General features: G+C 35.7%; 1 protein-coding gene across 6 annotated transcripts in view; it reads left to right on the top strand.

The window, feature by feature from the left end:
* Nucleotides 1-18657, top strand: part of LOC116594161 (OX-2 membrane glycoprotein-like) — a 37834-nt gene extending 19177 nt beyond the window's left edge. For 4 of the 6 annotated variants that reach the window (XM_032349225.1, XM_032349189.1, XM_032349180.1 and 1 more), the window contains 5 exons: nt 653-991; nt 1834-2133; nt 6980-7082; nt 8726-8809; nt 18475-18657. In XM_032349225.1, the coding sequence (XP_032205116.1) occupies nt 653-991; nt 1834-2133; nt 6980-7082; nt 8726-8809; nt 18475-18499 (851 nt within the window). In that variant the 3' untranslated portion in view covers nt 18500-18657. Of the gene's footprint in view, nt 1-652; nt 992-1833; nt 2134-6979; nt 7083-8725; nt 8821-18474 lie in introns of all 6 variants that reach the window. The other 2 variants (XM_032349208.1, XM_032349217.1) reach the window with 2 other exon arrangements.
* Nucleotides 18658-19178: the final 521 nt, after the last annotated feature.

Here is a 19178-nt window from a genome sequence, read left to right as displayed (position 1 = left end):
ATCTTTTGTTGGGCCTCTGATTCTTGGCTGTGGCCATCAAAAGTTTTCTTACTTTTTTACTCCTCCTTCCCCACCTTAGGTAAGATAGGAAAACTAAAGGGAACCAGAGTGTGGTCCTTGTACTTCTACATGCGTAAGATAAGGATCCTGTAAAGTCTTTTCTCTGGAGAGTAGGGTTTTTTCCTTTAAATAGAAAATGGCCTGGGCTTATTTCAATGTGATTACTTCCCCCTTCCTTTGCCAAAGATATGAGGTGATTTTTCTTGGCTCTTCACTGTAAGAACCTGATGCTGGCGAAACTGATAGAATTTTAGGTCCTCTCTAAGACTGGAGTCCTGAGGAGTTTATTACCCTCAAGCTAATTCATATTCAACCTCCAGAAATTCATCAAAATTACCATTACTTGTGTTGGTCAATTTATGTTTCAATTTTTGTACTCAATAAATATTTATTGATTAGGTAGTATATGCCAGAGACATTTTTAGAAACCACTTATCAGCAGTGAAGAAGATAAGAAAGTTCATTTTCTAGTGGGAAAGAGACACATATAAAAAGATAATTATAAAACAGAGAGATAAGTGCTATGGTAGGGGTAAGTCCAAGGTAATATGAAAGAACATTTCTCCTAATTCATACTGAGTTTTATTTTCAGGTTCCCCACACAGAATAAAATACAAAAATAATGAAACAGCTGTATTTGGAGAAAATGTGACCATCTTCTGCAATTTAACAACTCCAGCAGATATTGTGCAAATTACCTGGCAGAAGATTCAAGGTTCTTTGCCACAAAATATTGGCACATATAGCAGTGTATATGGAGAAACGATTCTTCCACCATACAGAGATCGACTGCACTGTGAGGTCATCGAACCCAATTCCTCATTCATAACTATCCGTGAAGTAACATTTGAAGATGAAGCTTGCTACAAATGTCTATTTAATGTGTTCCCACACGGCAGCCATGGGGGACAAATCTGCCTTACCATTATAGGTATGTAAATGTTTTGTGTAGAGTTAAAATTTTGAGGATGTGGTCTTTCAAGGTTAAGGTCCAGAGAAAGAATGTCAGAGAAGGAAAGATTATAATAGAGGCCACCCATGCTTTTGTTATACAGAAGAAAAAAAATGGAAACCAATGATAGTTATATGATTTTCCATTTTCACACAGTACAGGACCAGGCATAACATTTAGGTCTTCTGACCGCGCATCTAACTTTTTACACTGCACTGATTTTAATCTGGTGGGTAAAGTTCATGGATGGCATCAGAATTTTCACTGGGGGTGGGGAGGGCGCCTGGGTGGCTTAGTGGGTTAAGCCTCTACCTTCTGCACAGGTCATGATCTCAGGGTCCTGGGATCAAGCCCTGCATCGGGCTCTTTGCTCAGCAGGGAGCCTGCTTCTCTCTCTCTGCCTGACTCTCTGCCTACTTGTGATCTCTCTCTCACTCTCTGTCAATATATAATAAATAAATAATCCTTAAAAAAAAAGAATTTTCACTGGGAAGGAGAGGAAAAGAAAAAGAGTGGAGAAAATAAGAATTAACAAAATGTTGAAAGAATAGTAATAGTATCAGAGTGTCTCCTCATTATTTTGCTGTAAATTTAAAGTACTGGAGGTTTATATAAGGTAATTTAAAGGTTGAATGAAAGTGGAGATATGAAGCATTTCTCTTCAATTGGAGGATGGTGGGTGCAAGAGATGGAATTGTGAGGTTTTGCAAAATGTGCCTGAAAGGGACATGTTTCAACATTTTGTCATCATATAAATATTTGGGGAAGTCTATCTTTAACATTTTTTTATATTTAATTTTCTGTCTCCTTTTTTGTCTCAGCTCTATCTGGATTAAAAACCGAACTCCAGTCCAATCTTGACTCTGAAGATTTTCTTAGATTTATTTACTCAGCTATGGGAAAACCTGTTCCTCAGATATCTCTTTTCCCATCACAAGTCTTGATTAATCCACCTGAGGAATACCTTGCTCAGAATCCAAATGGCACAGTGACTATCACTAAAATGTGCAACATCTCCTTGGAGACTGTGAGGTCCCTAGGTCTCCAATATCTGACTGTGCGCATGGATCATCCTCTAAGGAATGAAGAGAAGATTGTTCCTTTGTCAGTCAAACAGGAATGTAAGTAGAAGTAATAATCAACAAGGGGAAATGTTTTAAAAATTCATATCAGAAGTGCATGTGTAGTTGTCTACTTTTAGAAATGTTAAGTCATTGTGATAATGAGCATGCTTAAGTGAATGAAGTAATGAAAACTTTCTCTACCCCACTTCTGCCTAATCTTTGTTCTTAAATGGCAAATTTTTAATTCATCTACCTTAACTGCTTTCCATTGAATTTCTGCCACAGTCAGTGAAGACCAGGTTCACTTACACCGCCTTCAACTTTTCCTCTTCCCAATATAGTTCTTTTGGTGATTACCTCTACAACCTTCAACAGTGTGGTAAAATTTACTTTTGTGTCATCCACCATAGGAAGTCTCTTAGCTGCCAATTTTTCCTTGCCTATCTTCCAGCCAAACTCTGTCAATTGTACCCTTTGTTTCAAAGCCATAGTTAAACAAAGTATGGTTTTCCTTAAAAATTTAAGTAATAATTTAAATATATTTATGTTTCTGCATTTATATAATTTCCTATAGAATTTAAATAATTGTTTTTATATTTCACCTAATCTTTTGACACTAAAGCATTTTTTCTCTATATATTTAGTGTAAATACTGGTATATTGGAGTTTTCATATACCATCTTATTATTGTTTTCTATTATTTGACCTGTTTCATGTCCCTATCTCTCTCTTCCTGAATTTTTTTGGTTTATTTATTTTTGTTTCATTTACCTCCTCCATTAATTTGTTAACTATATGTTCTGTGTAGTTTAAGTGATTCACTTGGAGACTGCAACTTACATCTCTTGACTAATATAATTTATTATTTTTCAGGTAATACAATAAGCTTATATGAATTTCCACTCCATGTTGTCATTTTGTGCATTTCATTTAACTTATTTATTTAAATTTTTGTTTGTTTGAATATAGTTGACACACAATGTTATATTAGTTTCAGGTGTATGTCTTATTCATTTTAATTCTTTATATATATTTAAATGCCAAAATATATTATTGTTTTTTCCTGTTATTCATAGTAGTATTCTTTTAGATTTATCCTTTCTGTTGTTTTTTATTTCTTTGTCTATGTTCAAAGTTTTGTTTATCTTCTGCCTAAAGAATTCTCTCTATTTTTTTCCTTAGTGAAGATGTATAGATGGCCAATTCTTTTAATATTTTTGGTCATAAAATGTTTAACTTTTGAGGTACATTTTTATAGGATTTTTAAATTTCAGTTTTGATAGTTATTTTTTTATCACTTTGACAATGGTATTTTTCTAGCTTCTGACTTTCATTATTTCATTTGAAAAAAGTATATATCAGTTTTATGGGTTGTCCTTTGAAAGGAATGTATCTCCTTTTCACCCTGGCTGCTTTTAAGACTTTTCCCTTGTATTTATTTTAGGTTAGTTTTATTGTTAGTGTTTTGGTGTCACATTCTTTGTATTTATCTTGCTTGTATTTTCTTAAGCTTCTTGAGCCTGTGGGTTAATGTTTTTAATCACTTTTGGAAAATGTGTAGACTCAGGAAAATGGTGAGGATTTCTCCATAATTCGTTATAATCATCCAAGAACCAAAAAGCATCACTAGTCATCAATGAAACTGAATCATAAAGTTTGAATAAATGAAGGAGACATCATATCTTTTGGAAGTTTAACAGTTCTTCTGCATAACCAGCTATGGGAATATTGGAATAAGTTGCTTAGTACATAGTCCAGATGCGTTAACCATAACCTCATTTAAACCTAGGATATCTCATTAGTCTGTGAGTTAAACACACTGTGGACTAACCTAAATAAAGGACAAAAAAATGACTACTGTTTCATGTGATTGATAGGTTGCTTGTTACATAAATTTAGTTTAACCATCTTTCTGTCCTCAGATCTTATAGAGTACTCCTCCATTATCTTTGATCACCCATTGTTACTGCTGAGAAGTCAAATGTCAATCAGATAATCATAATAGTAAATATTACTGTATCTTCTCTCTGATAATACAGTATCTTCTCTTTATCTAGAGTTCTGAAATGTCCTAGTGCTATTTTTAGAGTATTTTATCTTATTTTTAATACTTCAATGTTATTGGCATTTAATCAGCTCACACAATTTGGAGACTCAAATCCTTCAACTCTGAATATTTTCTTATTTCTTTGAGAATTTTCCACCTATTCACTTAACTTATTCTCTTTTTATAAGCCTCAATTAAGTGGACATTAAAACATTTCAATTGAACTTTATTTTCTTCTTTGAAAAAATATATCTTTTTCTTTTCTTCATAGTATCAGGGAGATTTAAAAAAATTATCTTTGAACACCTTAATTAAATTTTTCCTTCTTTTGACAATCAGGTTTATATTTTTGAATTGTTTTTGCAACTTAAGATTAATTTTATACTTGATTTATTTTTTCATATCCAATTTTTCCTGCTGTATGAAAATAATATCTTGTCAAATCTATCTGGGAATAATAATTTAGAAGTATTATAATATCCTCTGTTTTTAAAATTATCTCTTCCACTCTCCCCCCAACCCACTACCATATGTATGTATGTATGTATTTAAATTTGAAGTACGATCTATGCCTAATGTGGGACTTGAACTCACAATCCTAAGATTAAGTGTCTACATGCTCTACTGAGTGAGCCAGTCAGGTGCTCCCCATCATTTTAATTTTACGTTTCTTTTACTCAGTCTTTCTTACTTTGATTACAGGTTTTATTCAAAGTCTGGTGAGCCCTGACTGGAGGATTATAGAATCTTTATTTGGCTAATTGTATCTTGTAAAGAACGACTTCTGTTTGCAGAAAGCAGGCTGCTGCTTTCGACAGTTAGCCAGGAGACTCTAGAAGCCAGAATGTGGAGGGCTGTACTCTGGGCCTCTGACTCTGTACTGTATTTATTCCTGGTATATTCATTAAATTACTTAACTGCCCCTTCTTCTTCTTTCTCTCTTTCTTTTCTTTCCTTTTCTTTCTTTCTTTCTTTCTTTTTTTTTTCTTTTTTGGCTGCACATTAAGCACACCTGCCTCTCCAGAATTCTGTTTTCAGATACATAAATGGGTACTTTCGACTCTAAGTTTCATTCTGTGATCCGCTCCTCCTCCTTTTGCCATCTGAGTACAAATAAATGCTCTTCAGGTTCTGCAGGGCTGTCTCTGCCAGATATAAACTGCTTTTTGCATACACGAGCCTGTAGCTTCTCTCATGTTGCACCTTCATAAGCCATTCCTCTATCCACTTTACACTTTTTGGAAATTTGTTGAAATCTCTTGCCAATGAAGATCACTCTTCTGTTTGTTGTTTTTCATTTAAACATTTTATTTTTGCTACTATAATTTTAAGGAAATCATAGGAAGGAGTAGAGGTAAATATTTTGTAATGTGTATTTCTTTAAGCTGAGTTTAATCAGCTCTTTTTTTCCTGAAAGTTTCCCCAAGTCATGAGATTGGAGTATGTCCATCGAATACCACAAGTACCTCCCATCAATCTATTAGCTGGATTATTATATTAATTTCACTTCTCACTGAGCTTCAATGGTCTGTAAAGGAGTAACTTATCAATTGAGAAGAGAATTCCTCCTTGCTTAGGTTTGTAACAAATTTTAGGGATATAAACCTCTAATTCTATTGAGTTCTTCTATAGAGACTTTATTCCCATGGTTTATTATTGCTTACTTCAGGGCTCTGTTCATAATCTAGCCTCCTTCGCCCATTTCGAATGAGCTTAAGTATAAAAAAAATAGTTAAAACTAAAAACCAAAACAAAGTGATGTCTGAATAGTCAAAAATAAATCACACAAAATTTCTCACATGGATTTTCCTAATAGTATCAACGAAGAAGTAATTAGTAGCAAGAATTTCTCTTCAATGGTAATGAAAAATTGAAAGCAGCAAATTAAATAGAAATAAGAGGTAACAATGAACAGAAAAATGATCTCAATCAGAAAAAGGACCCTGAAATATACCAGAAGCAGACCTACGAATACAAAATGTACAATAATTCATGCCATTTAATGTAAGTACAAATTTTCTTGAGGTCCATCACATAGTGTATAGGTTCATTTTTATCTCTAAGAATTAGCTAAGAATTCTTAGATATTCTTATATTTTAAGAATCATGATAATCATGATGACCTTTGGTTAAACTTAATTAAAATAGTAAAATATAAATTATATTCAAAAGGCTACATAGAAAAGTGGCTTGGAATACAATTTAGTAACACCATGGTCAAAATAGCTATCATGAAGTGTTGGTATTTAAAATTTCGTAATTTCTTTTCATAAGACTGCAGGCTCTAAAATCAGACACAACAGAATTGCTTCCCAATTTTGCCACTTAATCACTATCTATCTTTGGACAGTTTTCTTAACGTCTCAGAGCCTTTGCTTCCCCATCTATACCTAATAACCGTACTCAGTTGATGTAAATCACCCTTATAAGATGCTTATCACATCACTTAACACATTAATCTTAAATACTAATTATTATTATTAAAAAATTTATTTTCTGAGGCTTTTGCAGATTCTTTGAAAGTTTCATTTTAGTAACTGAATAGTATTTCAATGTGACTACATTATATTTTTCTTAAACATTTTCTTTTGTTGAGTATTTGGGTGGTTTTGTCTTTTTTGCTTTTTCTTGAGTGTCATCAAATGGTATTAAATATTGTCTGTTTTCAATTTGAATACACATTAGCATATTCTTTTATAAAATTGAATATGGCCAATAATCTCATAGTATCAATCTGAATGTCAACAAAACAATGGCAAATCAAAAGATCATTGGCAGATTTAAAGTGCCAAAATGGCAGTGTAATGTATGGAAAGTATAGTCCCAAAGAACATGTTTCTGGTTTGTGTCTTTCAGGTACTTCTCATTCTCCTTATACTTGGTTGCGTATCGTTGGTCTACCCATACTTCTGTTATGTTTTTTGTCGATTGTTATCTATCTTGTTTGGAGAAAGAAAAAGTAAGTTGCATTCTACCTGTCTATGTCAGGGAAGATAGGTCAAATAGGGGCTAGTTTTAAATAAGAAGAAAGGACATTTCAAGGGCTTTGGCAAAAGTTATCATGGAAAGAATGATGATGCAAAACTCTTTTCTATTTACTTAGTAATTCCGGCAGTCAAGAGTTTATTCTTGTTCAAATGACACCGTACTTGGGATTGTTATAAAAGTAGGCTGTTAGTCATTTCTGGTGACTTGAGCCTAAGACTCTTCCTTTAGAACAGATTTTGAAGGAGAGAGCACATGAACTTCAGACCGCTGGTGGGAGGGATCCACTGAGTGGTGAAAAAGGCTGAGATTGGAAGCAAGAGATAATCTACCTCACAAAGCCACAGTAAGATGAAAGTAGTCTCACTTTATAGGACTAACGTAATAAAGTATATATTTATTTATTCAACAGATACCTCTTGAGTGTCTGAACTACTATGCATTATTCTCTGTGAGGGCAATAGAGACACAAAAGTTTTAGAAGCGTATGTCTCAATAGGGAGAGGTAGTCAATGAAAAGTTAAAAGGAAGCAAGAGAACACTGGCTGGTGATATACACTATTTAGAAAATAAGGCAGAATGATGTAATTGAAAGAGACTATGGGACTAGTTTATACTGAGTGGTTGCTCTGAGGAGTTGACGTTAAAATTGGGACCTGGATAAGAAAAGAGTTGTGAGTGACATTCTCATAGAAGAGTATTCCAGACAAAAAAGGAGGAGTTATTGTAGGTACCAAGGTGGGAATGAGCTTCGTGTGTCCCAGGACAAAATGAGGTAAGTGTGCATAGAACAATGATTTAGAAATAGAGATGGGCTTTAGAACAGCTAAGGCCCTTGGGCCTTGAAAGGCATTTGGGATTTTTGCTACTTACAATACCAAACTATTGAAGTATTTAAAACAAGGGGGTAGAAGGATCTGATTGACACTATAAAAAGACCTCTGTCACTGGAACATGGACAAAGTCTCTTAGAGCTCCAGAATGAATGAAAGAAGGTTTTTAAAGAGGTGATTGCCATAGTCAAGTTGGCAATCAACAGTGGTCTGGACTAGGGTGGTAGCCCTTAGAATTGAGGAATTAGGGAGAGGTTTAGGATGACAAGATTTGCACCTGGATAGATGTGGGCAAAGGGGAAAAGGGAGAAATTATCTTGATGATTCTAAACATTTTGACAAAGATTGAAGAAACCTTTTATAAATGAGGAAAAATTAGAGGAAGAACAAATTTTTAGGGAGGATCAAGAGTTCTATTTTGAACATGTTAGTTTTTAAATGCTTATTTGACATCCAAGAGAATATGTCAATTATATATGAACCTGGAATTTACAGAGCAGATGAGAGGTACACATTTGGGAGTTTAGTGGGTATTGGGTATATTTTTCAACAGGATAAATCGTAAGTTATGACTCTTACTATTATAGGGTAGAAATAAACTTCAAATTCTGTTAATGGAGTATTTTTATGCTGAATTAAACACTGAAAACATTTTGATCAATCTCTAAAGAGATCTCAATCTCCCAACTTTTATTCATAGAATACTCTTGCAATCTATTGCCATTAGAGGGAGTGTTTGGGCTGTCTTCGTCTTACCAATTTATCAATGTCATCCTAACTATAGGTCAGAGAATGCTCTTGAAACTACACCCCAGCTGAGCCAGCCTGATGGGGAATCTTTAATCAACCAAGATTTTCCTGTATACAGGTAATTGGTAGGTGTGTGACTTTTGCTGTCATTGTGCATAATTCAAATTTCAGACTTAACTTATTAAATTATCATATTAAATCAACATATTAAATAATCCATTTGGTAGAACTAATTATCATTTGAAAAATAAATGGAAACAGATTTGTTTATATAATCCTGTTTCACGAACTAGTGGGTTCATGTGAAATTGTATTAATATTAAGGACAATATTTCTTTTCTTTTTTAAAAAATTAACATATAATGTATTATTAGCCCCAGGGGTACAAGTCTGTGAATTGTCAGGCTTACACACTTCCCAGCACATACCCTCCCCAATGTCCATAACCCCACCACCTTCTCCCTGCTTCTCCAACCCCCCGCAGCCCTCAGTTTGTTTTGTGAGATTAAGAGTCTCTTTTATAGTTTGTCTCCCTCCCGATCCCATCTTGTTTCATTTTTTCCCTTCCTTACCCCCCAAACCCACCACTTTGCCTCTCAAATTCCTCATATCAGGGAGAGCATATGATGATTGAAGAACAGTATTTCTATTTGTCCCCTAATTCAGGACCCTTCCAACCAACACCACCAGTTGAATGACTGCTTTGATTTTGTTTTTGGGTTTTTTTTTCCTGAGTGTTATTAAATATGAGCATGTCTTTGTGTACTTCTTTCCCATTCAGGTTTCCCTTTCTGTGAGGTTCTTATCTATATCTTCATGTAATTTCTGGTTGGTTGTCTGTATTTGCAGAATATTCTAGATTTTTTATGTACTAGGCAGTGATTACTTCTCCTTATTTGGTACCACTCTACTAAATTTCTAGTTATATCATTGAAAGAACAGAAATCTTTAAGCTTTGATGTTGTTAAATCCATCAATTTTTCACCTAACAGTTTGCATTTAGGGACCTATTTAAGAAGTCATCATTTGTGTAAGTTCACAGAAATATAATTGCATTTATTAGCTTCGTATTTTTCTATTTCATATTTAAGTATTTTAACCTTTGTACATAACGTAGGAATGACATATATTGTTAATTTTCCTCATATAATGAGCCAGGTTTCCCAACATCAGTTATATACAGTCTGTCCTTTTCCTTATTGATGAGCTCTGTTTTTAGCTCTCTCAAGTAGAGAGCTTTGTTGCATGGTTTAATTTTTTTGTTTCTTCATGACTGCATATAATTTTTTATTATGGTCTTATGTTATGTTAAAATGTGGTAGGGAGAGATCCCTTTTTGTGTTTTTTAAAGACACATCCCATTCAGGGATACATACACACACATGCACATCATGAAATAAGTTTATTTCATTTAAAATATATAGCTGGGGGCGCCTGGGTGGCTCAGTGGGTTAAGCCGCTGCCTTCGGCTCAGGTCATGATCTCAGGGTCCTGGGATCGAGTCCCGCATCGGGCTCTCTGCTCAGCAGGGAGCCTGCTTCCTCCTCTCTCTCTCTGCCTGCCTCTCTGCCTACTTGTAATCTCTCTCTGTCAAATAAATAAATAAAATCTTTAAAAAAAAATAAAAAAATAAAATATATAGCTGGAATTTTAGTTAGTCTTATATTGAATTGACAGATTAATTTAATTTAGAGAGCATTGTTATCTGTACAATATAATTTAGTTCACCCATAAATATGCTATCTATTTATTCAAGTCTTTCTGAATGCCTTTTAGGAAAGTTTTAAAATTTTGTCTCTGTAGGTTTTGGGTTTGCTAAATTAATTCCTTGGTACTTTTAATTTGTTCACTATGATGAATGATATTTTAATTTTTTAGCGAAATTTCCTAGATGGTTATTAGTGATTTAGGAACAGCTCTGGATTTTTTAGGTTAACTTGTTAGGATTTTTTAGGTTAATTTTTTAGGTTAATTTGGGAACTTTGGTAAACTCTTCATTACTTAATAGTTTTTCTGTTTATCTAAAAGTTTTCCATTTAGATAATCATCTCTTATGCACTCAATGACATTTTGCTTCTTTTTTTCTAATCTTTATACCTTTTTTACTGTTAAATAACACCAGTTACCTTTGTCTTGCTTTTCTGCAATTAAAGACTGTTTTAAATTTCACTAAATGTAATATTTGCTGCAGTGTTTGGTTATTAAGCATATTATTGAGTTTAGAAAGTGTTTAAATATTTCTATTTTCTGTCATTTTATCATATATAGATTGTTGAACTTAAGTAATTTTGTATCTGTTAACAGTCATATGAATTTTTCATAGTAGTCCATTAATACGATAAACAACATTGAGAGATATCTAGAGTTAAACCATTCTGGGAATATTTTTTTGCTTATATTTATAAATAAAACAGGACAAATTATATATATATGTATATATACATATATGGGAGACATATATATATGGGAGATATGTATATATATGGGATATATATATATATATGGATAAAGAAGATAGGACAGGACAAATACACACACACGGGAGAAATATATATATATATATATATATATGGATATATATGGAAAAAGAAGATGTGATATCTATCTATCTATCTATCTATCTATCTATCTATACGAATATATATCAGTTAACAATAGCAATTCACAGACATGCTAAAATTAGTCCATGAATCTCCTTCGTAGATAACCCAGGTGCTTTTCAAATTGCTGCTCCTGTGCTGGGTCTCGGAGTGACATGGTGTGCCGCCCCCTTAAGAGTCTCCATTTTTATATCCTGTATCCTGTATCTTATATTCTGGCTCTCCCCAAATTAAGCCCCACCAATTTTCAAAGCTCCTGGAGTTAAGTCCTGCTGATTTTCAAAGCCAGATACTAGTGTTGCAGGGTTACAGGGCTCCTGTCTCACAGAGTGGAAGAAAATCTCTTGGACACAAAAGGGTAAAGTGAGGTGAAAGTTTACTAAGTGAAGGTGAGAGCAGAAAGGAAAGAAAAAGCTCTCTAGAGTGAGAGGGGTCCCGAATGGGTTGCCAAATGAGGGCTGTTAGTGGCAGTCTTTTATTAAGGACTGACCGGGAAGCTTGTGGCCTTGAGATTCTCGGGCTGTCTTGGCATGCTCCCTTATCTCTTGTTCTGCTCTGTCTCAGCATCTCCACTTGCCAGCAATAGCTGTGAAGCCTAGTCAGGAAGGTCATTTCCTCAGCCTACACCTTCATCCCTTCCCTATTCGCGGACAGGACCTGTGGACAGAAAGAGCTAAACGGGGATTGTGAGCAGTGACTGATTGCATACTTCGTAATTCATGGGAGTTAGGGATAGCACAAGTCTCCAAGGAATCTGGAAGCAAGGCTTTCAGGACCTTGAAGGGCCTGTTGCTGCCAAGATATGGTTACATTTTTTTTTTAAAGATTTTATTTATTTATTTGACAGCGAGAGATCACAAGTAGGCAGAGAAGCAGGCAGAGAGAGAGGAAGGGAAACAGGCTCCCTGCTGAGCAGAGTGCCCGATGCGGGACTCGATTCCAGGACCCTGAGATCATGACCTGAGTGGAAGGCAGCGGCTTAACCCACTGAGCCACCCAGGCACCCAAGCTATGGTTACTTTTAAACATGGTCTCACTGATACGCAGAATTTAAGAAACAAGGTAGAGGACCATAGGGGAAGGGAGGAAAAAAATGAAACAAGACTAAACCAGAGAGGGAGACAAACCATGAGACTCTTAATCTTAGAAAACAAAACCTGAGGGTTGCTGGAGGGGAGAGGGGTGATGAGAAGGGGTGGCTGGGGAGTGGACATTGGGGAAGATATGTGTTACTGTGGGTGTTGTGTAAGACTGACGATATCACAGACCTGTACCCCTGACACAAATAATATGATATGTTAATTATAAAATAAAATAAAATAAAATAAAATAAAATAAACATTGTCTCTAAGGCAGCCAGGATCTCCTTGAGGAAGGTCATGTTTTGCACGTTTCAGATATCTACCAGTGAGCTGCAAGCTGTAAGACAATTTTAATTTAAGCTACATTTCTTTTGCCTTTGTTTCCCACATCACTATGAGGTTTCATCCTCCCTTCCCCGTATCAGAGCCCGGGGTGCCTGATATGGGCCTTGATCCCCTTGGTCCTCAAGGAGGACTCTGCACCTGTGAGATCCCTACTGCTTATAGGTCACCCTGCTGGAAGTTTGATTCATGGCTGCATCTCTCCCCTTCCCACCCTTTTCAATGGGACTTCCGTTTCTGTCCTATCTGTGAAAAGTCTATTCTACCAGTCTCGAGTTGTTTTCAGAGTGAGCTGCTTCACATGTAGCTGTTGCCTGGGTGTGTCAGAGAGAGGATGTGAACTCAGAATCCTCCTATTCTGAAATCTTCCCCCACTTCCCTGTCCTGTTTTCTTAATAACAGCCACCCTGGCATGTGTCAGGTAATATCTCATTGTGGTATTGATTTGCATTTCCTTGATGATTAATGACACTGAGTACTTCTTCACATGCCTGTTAGCCATTTATATCTTCTTTGGAGAAGTATCTGTTCAAATTTTTAGCCCATTTTTTAGTTTGTTATTAGTTTTCTTGCTGTTGAATTTCAGGAGTTCTTTATATGCTTTAGAGATTAACCTTTCTTCCCCCCAACCCACTCAACGGAGTCTTAATTCTGCCACTAACTAGCCTTTTTTTAAAAAAAAAAATTTAGATTCAATTAATTAACATTTAATGTATTATTTGTTTCAGGGGTACAGGTCTGTGATTCATCAGTCTTATATAATACCCAGTGCTCATTACAACACATGCCCTTCCCGAGGTCCATCACCCAGTTACCCCATCCCTCCACCCGTCTCCCCTCCAGCAACCCTCAGTTTGTTTCCTGAGATAAAGAGTCTCTTATGGTTTGTCTCTCTCTCTCTGGTTTCATCTTGTTTCATTTTTTTTTCCCCCTTTCATCCCCTATGATCCTGTCTTGTTTCTTAAGTTCCATATATCAGAGAGATCATATGATAATTGTCCTTCTCTGATTGCCTTATTTCTCTTAGCATAATACCCTCTAGTTCCATCCATGTTGTTGCAAATGGCAAAGTTTCTTTTTTGATGGCTGCATAGTATTCCATTGTAGATATACACCACATCTTCTTTATCCATTCATCTGTTGATGGACATCCAGGTTCTTTCCATAGTTTGGCTATTGTGGGCATTGCTGCTATAAACATTCGGGTGCATGTGCCCCTTCAGATCACTACATTTGTATCTTTGGGGTAAATACCCAGTAGTGCAATTGCTGGGTCATGGGGTAGCTCTACTTTCAACTTTTTTTTTTTAATTTTTTATTTTTTATAAACATATATTTTTATCCCCAGGGGTACAGGTCTGTGAATTGCCAGGTTTACACACTTCACAGCACTCACCAAAGCACATACCCTCTCCAATGTCCATAACCCCACCCCTCTTCTCCCAATACTTTCAACTTTTTGAGGAAACTCCATACTGTTTTCCAGAGTGGCTGCACCAGCAGTGTAGGAGGGTTCCACTTGGAGATTAATCTCTTATCAGGTAGATGGTTTGGAAACTTTTTTCTAGAGGCCAAGTTATCTTTTATCACTCGCACTGATTAATTTAAAATCATACCTGGAAACATGCCCTAAATAAAATGAAAACTTGTTTTAGAAACTCATTAGGCCAAATGATATAACTCCAAGTTGAGAGAAGTTAAGATGCAGAGGCTCAGGGCAATAAACCGTCTGCAGGGACTGGGGGACCACAAACATTTCGGGTTTGAGTCAAGACCTTTAAGATTCATGTGGAGAATGAACCCTGAAAGCCACCAAAATCTGTTGCCTACCCTGGAACTACTTGCCGGTGTATCTGAGTAATCATTTCCTGTTTCATGGATCAAGTATGTGCAAGTAGTTTACAGTCTTAGATGCATTAATAACAGTGAGAAACCAATATTTGCATTCTTGTGATGAGTTTTCTGTTTTCTAAGGACTCCTGAAAGAATTTCCGCCCATTCTATAGCTGCCCTTTCAGTCTGTTGTTCCTTTGCCATGCAGTCGCTTTTTAGTTTCATATCGTCCCATTTGTCTATTTGCGTTTTTGTTGTCTGTACTTTTGTCATAGCCATGAAATCATTGCCAAAATCACCCTCATGAAACCTTTCTCCATGTTTTCTAGGAGTTTTATGGTTTCAGGTTGTACATTTAAGTCTTTAATCTATTTTGAGTTGATTTTTCTGACATTGTAAAGGAAGGGCCCACTTTTATGCTTTTGAAGGTGGATATTTAGTTTTCCCAACATCATTTATTCACGAGATGATCCTATTTCCATTGTGTGTTCTTGACTCCCTTGTAAAAAGTGGTTGACCACAAATGTGTGGATTTATTCCTGAATTCTCTAATCTATTCCCAAGGTCCATGTGTCTGTCATTATACCAATTCTGCACTGTTTTGATTACTGTAGCTTTGTACTATATTCTTTTTTTTTTTTTAAGATTTAATTTATTTATTTGACAGAGATTACAAGTAGGTGGCGAGTCAGGCAGAGAGAAAGGAAGGGAAGTAGGCTCCCTGCTGAGCAGAGAGCCTGGGATCATGACCTGAGCTGAGGGCAGAGGCTTTAACCCACTGAACCACCCAGGTGCCCCTTTGTACTTCTGAAACCAAGAAGTGTGATGCCGCCAGCTTCATTCTTCTTTCTCAAGATTGATTTAACTATTCATGGTTTTTTGTGTCCCATGTGAATTATAGAATTGTGTGTCTTTTAAAATTTCTGTCAAAAAATGCTATGGGAATTTTGATAGGGATTGCATAAGAAACCCAACTCTATTCCTTAAGGAGCTAGAAAAAGAAGAAAAAACTGATCTCAAAGTTAGCAAAAGGAAGTAACAAAGATTTGAGCAGAAATACATGAATTAGAAAAAAAGAAAAAGAGTAGAAAAAAATGAACAAAACAGAAGGTTGGTTTTTTGAAAAGATAAAGTTGATAAACCATTAGCTAAACTAAGAAAACGAGTGAAGACTCAAATAAAATCAGAAATGAAAGAAGACCAATGTCCTATAAATAAACAGGGTAAAAGATCCTATTATGAAAAATTACACACTAACAACCTGGGTAACCTAGAAGAAACGGATAAATTCCTAGAAACATCTAACCTCCCATGATTAAGTCATAAAGTAGAAAGTCTGAGTAGACCTATAACTAGTATGGAGAGTAAATCAGAAACCAAAAAACTTTGAACAGAGGAAAGGCGAGGACTGTATAGCTTCACCACTGAATTCCACCAAACATTTAAACAAGAATTAATGCCAATGCTTCTCAAACTCCTTCAGAAAAATTGAAGCGGATGAATACTTCCAGACTAATTTTTTGAAGCCCTTCACTACCTTGACATCACAACCAAAGATGTCACAAGAAAAACAGTTTCCAGCCAATATTCTGAAAAATATAGATGTAAAAATCTTCCACAAAATACTGGCAGACTGAATCTAACAGCATATTAATAGGCTCATACAGGATGACCAAGTAGGATTTATCCCTGGGATGCAAGGATAATTCAGTATCTGAAAATTAATGAACATGCTACACTGTATTAACCACAATAGACTAAAAATCACATGATCATCTCATCACATGAAGAAAAAGGATTTGAAAAAATTCTACACACTTTCATGATCAAAACTTTGAAGAAACTAGGTATAGAAAGAAGGAAGGTATCTCATCATAATAAATGTCATGTATTAAAAACCCATAGCTAACAACCCACTCAATGGTAAAACACTGTAAGCTTGACCTCAATGATCAGGAAAACAGCGTGAATGTTCACTCTTGTCACATTTGTTTAACATAATATTGGAAGTCTTAGCCAGACTAAGTAATTAATGGAGGTAATTAATGGAGGGAAAAAAAAGGCATAGAAATCAGTAAGGAAGACCTAAACTGTTCCTGTTTGCTGATGCCGTGATCTTATATGTAGACAATCCCAAAGACTCCATAAAAAACTTTTAAAACAAATAAGCAATTTCAGTAAAGTTGCAGAATATGAAATCAGTTGTGTTTCTATACACTAACAATGAACTGTCTGAAAAGGAATTTGGAAAAACAATTCCATTTACAATAATACCAAAAGGAGGAAAATGCTTAGGAACAAACCTAACAAAGGAGGTGAATGACTGCATACTGACGCGAAGCATTAATGAAGGGCACCTGGCTGGGTCAGCTGGGTTTGAGCTCAAGGTGGGTATAGAGGTTACTAAAAACAAATAACTTAAAAAAATTAATGAAGGAAATTAGAGAAGACACAGCAAATGGAACAATATCTCAGTAATATATTTGAAGACGTAATATTGTTAAAATGTCAGTCTTTCAATTTTTATGACCAGCTTGTCATTTTCAAATTTGTGTTTTTGTGTTTTCAAATTTGATATGAATGTTCATAACATTGTCTTATTTTTTCTATTTGTTATGTCAGTTCTACTTCTTATACATCATTCTATATTGTTTCTTTTTTTTTCTTATTTTTTAGTAGTTTTTTAGAGGTGGGGGAGGGTCAAAGGGAGAGGGAGAGAGAAAATCTTAAGCAGGCTCCACGACCAGTGCAGAGCCCTATGAAGACCTCAATTTCACGACCCTCAGATCATGATCAGAGCCAAAATCAAGAGTCAGACACGTCACAGACTGAGCCATCCAGGTACCCCAATTTTCTTCATAATTTTTTGCTATAGGTTTGCTCAATTAATTTCTAGAAAAAAAGCCTCTTTTTTTTTTTTTTTTTTTTAAAGATTTTATTTGTCAGAGAGAGAGCACAAGCAGGCAGAGTGGCAGGCAGAGGCAGAGAGTGAAGCAGGCTCCCCACAGAGCAGTTTGAGTCTCTGATGTCATTGATAGGATATGTACCAGCAGGCAAGGAGGTTAAATGTAGGTTAGTGAGAGTGTGGGGGGGGGGGTGGTAGTGACAATACAATTATAGTGACAATGTAGGAGGTTAAATGTAGGTTAGTGAGAGTGTGTGGGGGGGTGGTAGTGACAAGCTCTGGAGAGCTGGGAATGTGCAGTTGTTGATGTGCTTCTGGCTTTGTGAGTAGGTTTACCCTATGACACTTGAAGTTGCGTGCTTGTGATAGTTGCGTGCTCCTCTACAAATGATACCTTTGATCAAAAAAGTCTAAAAAAAAATAAATATACCTGTGAAGCAATGTTTATAAAAGATGACGTGGAATTAAAAGTTATTTTTCTTCAATATGAAAATTAACTCCTTGTCTTCTTGCATCAGGCACAGCCTTATGACATTTAATGTCACTTTGATCCTCTGTCCTTTGTGTGTCTCTCTTCATTGTTGAAGTTTTTTAGACTTTGCTCCTTGATTTTCTTTTACATATATACATATATAACATATAATGTATTACTTATTTCAAGGGTACAGTTCTAGGAATCATCAGTCTTACACAATTCACAGCACTCACCATAGCACATACCCTCCCCAGTGTCCATCTCCTTGATTTTCTTAATTTGATCTTCTTAATGTCACTATACTATGCCTATAAGTTGATTTTCTTTTATGTATCCTGTGTGGCTGCCCACGAATCATTAATCCTTTGATTACGTTTGTCTGGAAAGCTCATAATTTACAGCCCTCGGATTTACAGGCCCATGGATCCTTAAATAAAAGCTCCTTCCTAGTACCTTGTTAGAGGGTGGTGGTAGGAAAACAGGAAGGTTTCAGAAAATAAATAATTCATAGATCTGTTTCCCTCTCTCTCTCTCTCTTTCTCTAAGAGCCAAGAACTCTGGGACTTGTTAAAATAAGAAAAGAATCCTTCTCATCAAAGCAAGTGGAAGGAAATCTCTCCCAGTAAGAAGACAACCAACCAACCAACCAGTCACTCTGAAAGAAGAGATCATTACCGTTTGAATACAGAATTTGATTCTGGATAAAAATAAATGTGCATTTTTTAAAAAGTGTCTATTGGTTAAATTCGGCCTTAAAACATTTTTTAAAAAAATTTTCATAGGTGACATCTGGAGAAACTGAGTCACATTTCTCAAAATCTTCATTTCTGACATGCCTGTGTGGAATTGTATAATATTTCTGGACGTGAGAAGAATCCATCTTGAAGCTCCACTTTCCTTTCCAACTAATGAACTCTGAACGGAGCCAGAAGGGGCAATAGTTTTACAAACAGTTAAATTTCAACATAGCAACTGGCATTCAGGTCATATGGAGACACTAAAGGTAGTAAATACATAGTAGAGAAGGTTTAATTTGACAGCGGCAGTAAAGCCATAGTTATCAGAATGGCTCCACTGGTCAGGGTCAAATTAGCCCCTTTCCCTCTTATTTTCTTTATCTGCATCATGGAATCACCCCTTCCTTCTTTTTCATAAAACCGCTTGCCTTTCCCCCCAGAGCACAGCGCTTTTCTGGCTTCCCGCAACCCGTGCTCTCAGAACTGTAACTCCAAGACCCCCCAAGAAAAGCC

Source organism: Mustela erminea, chromosome 1 (genome assembly GCF_009829155.1).
Source record: "Mustela erminea isolate mMusErm1 chromosome 1, mMusErm1.Pri, whole genome shotgun sequence".
In the NCBI taxonomy this organism is placed as follows: Eukaryota; Metazoa; Chordata; class Mammalia; order Carnivora; family Mustelidae; genus Mustela; species Mustela erminea.
Note: the sequence above shows the minus strand (reverse complement) of the source record. Positions and strands in the feature narration are given on the sequence as shown.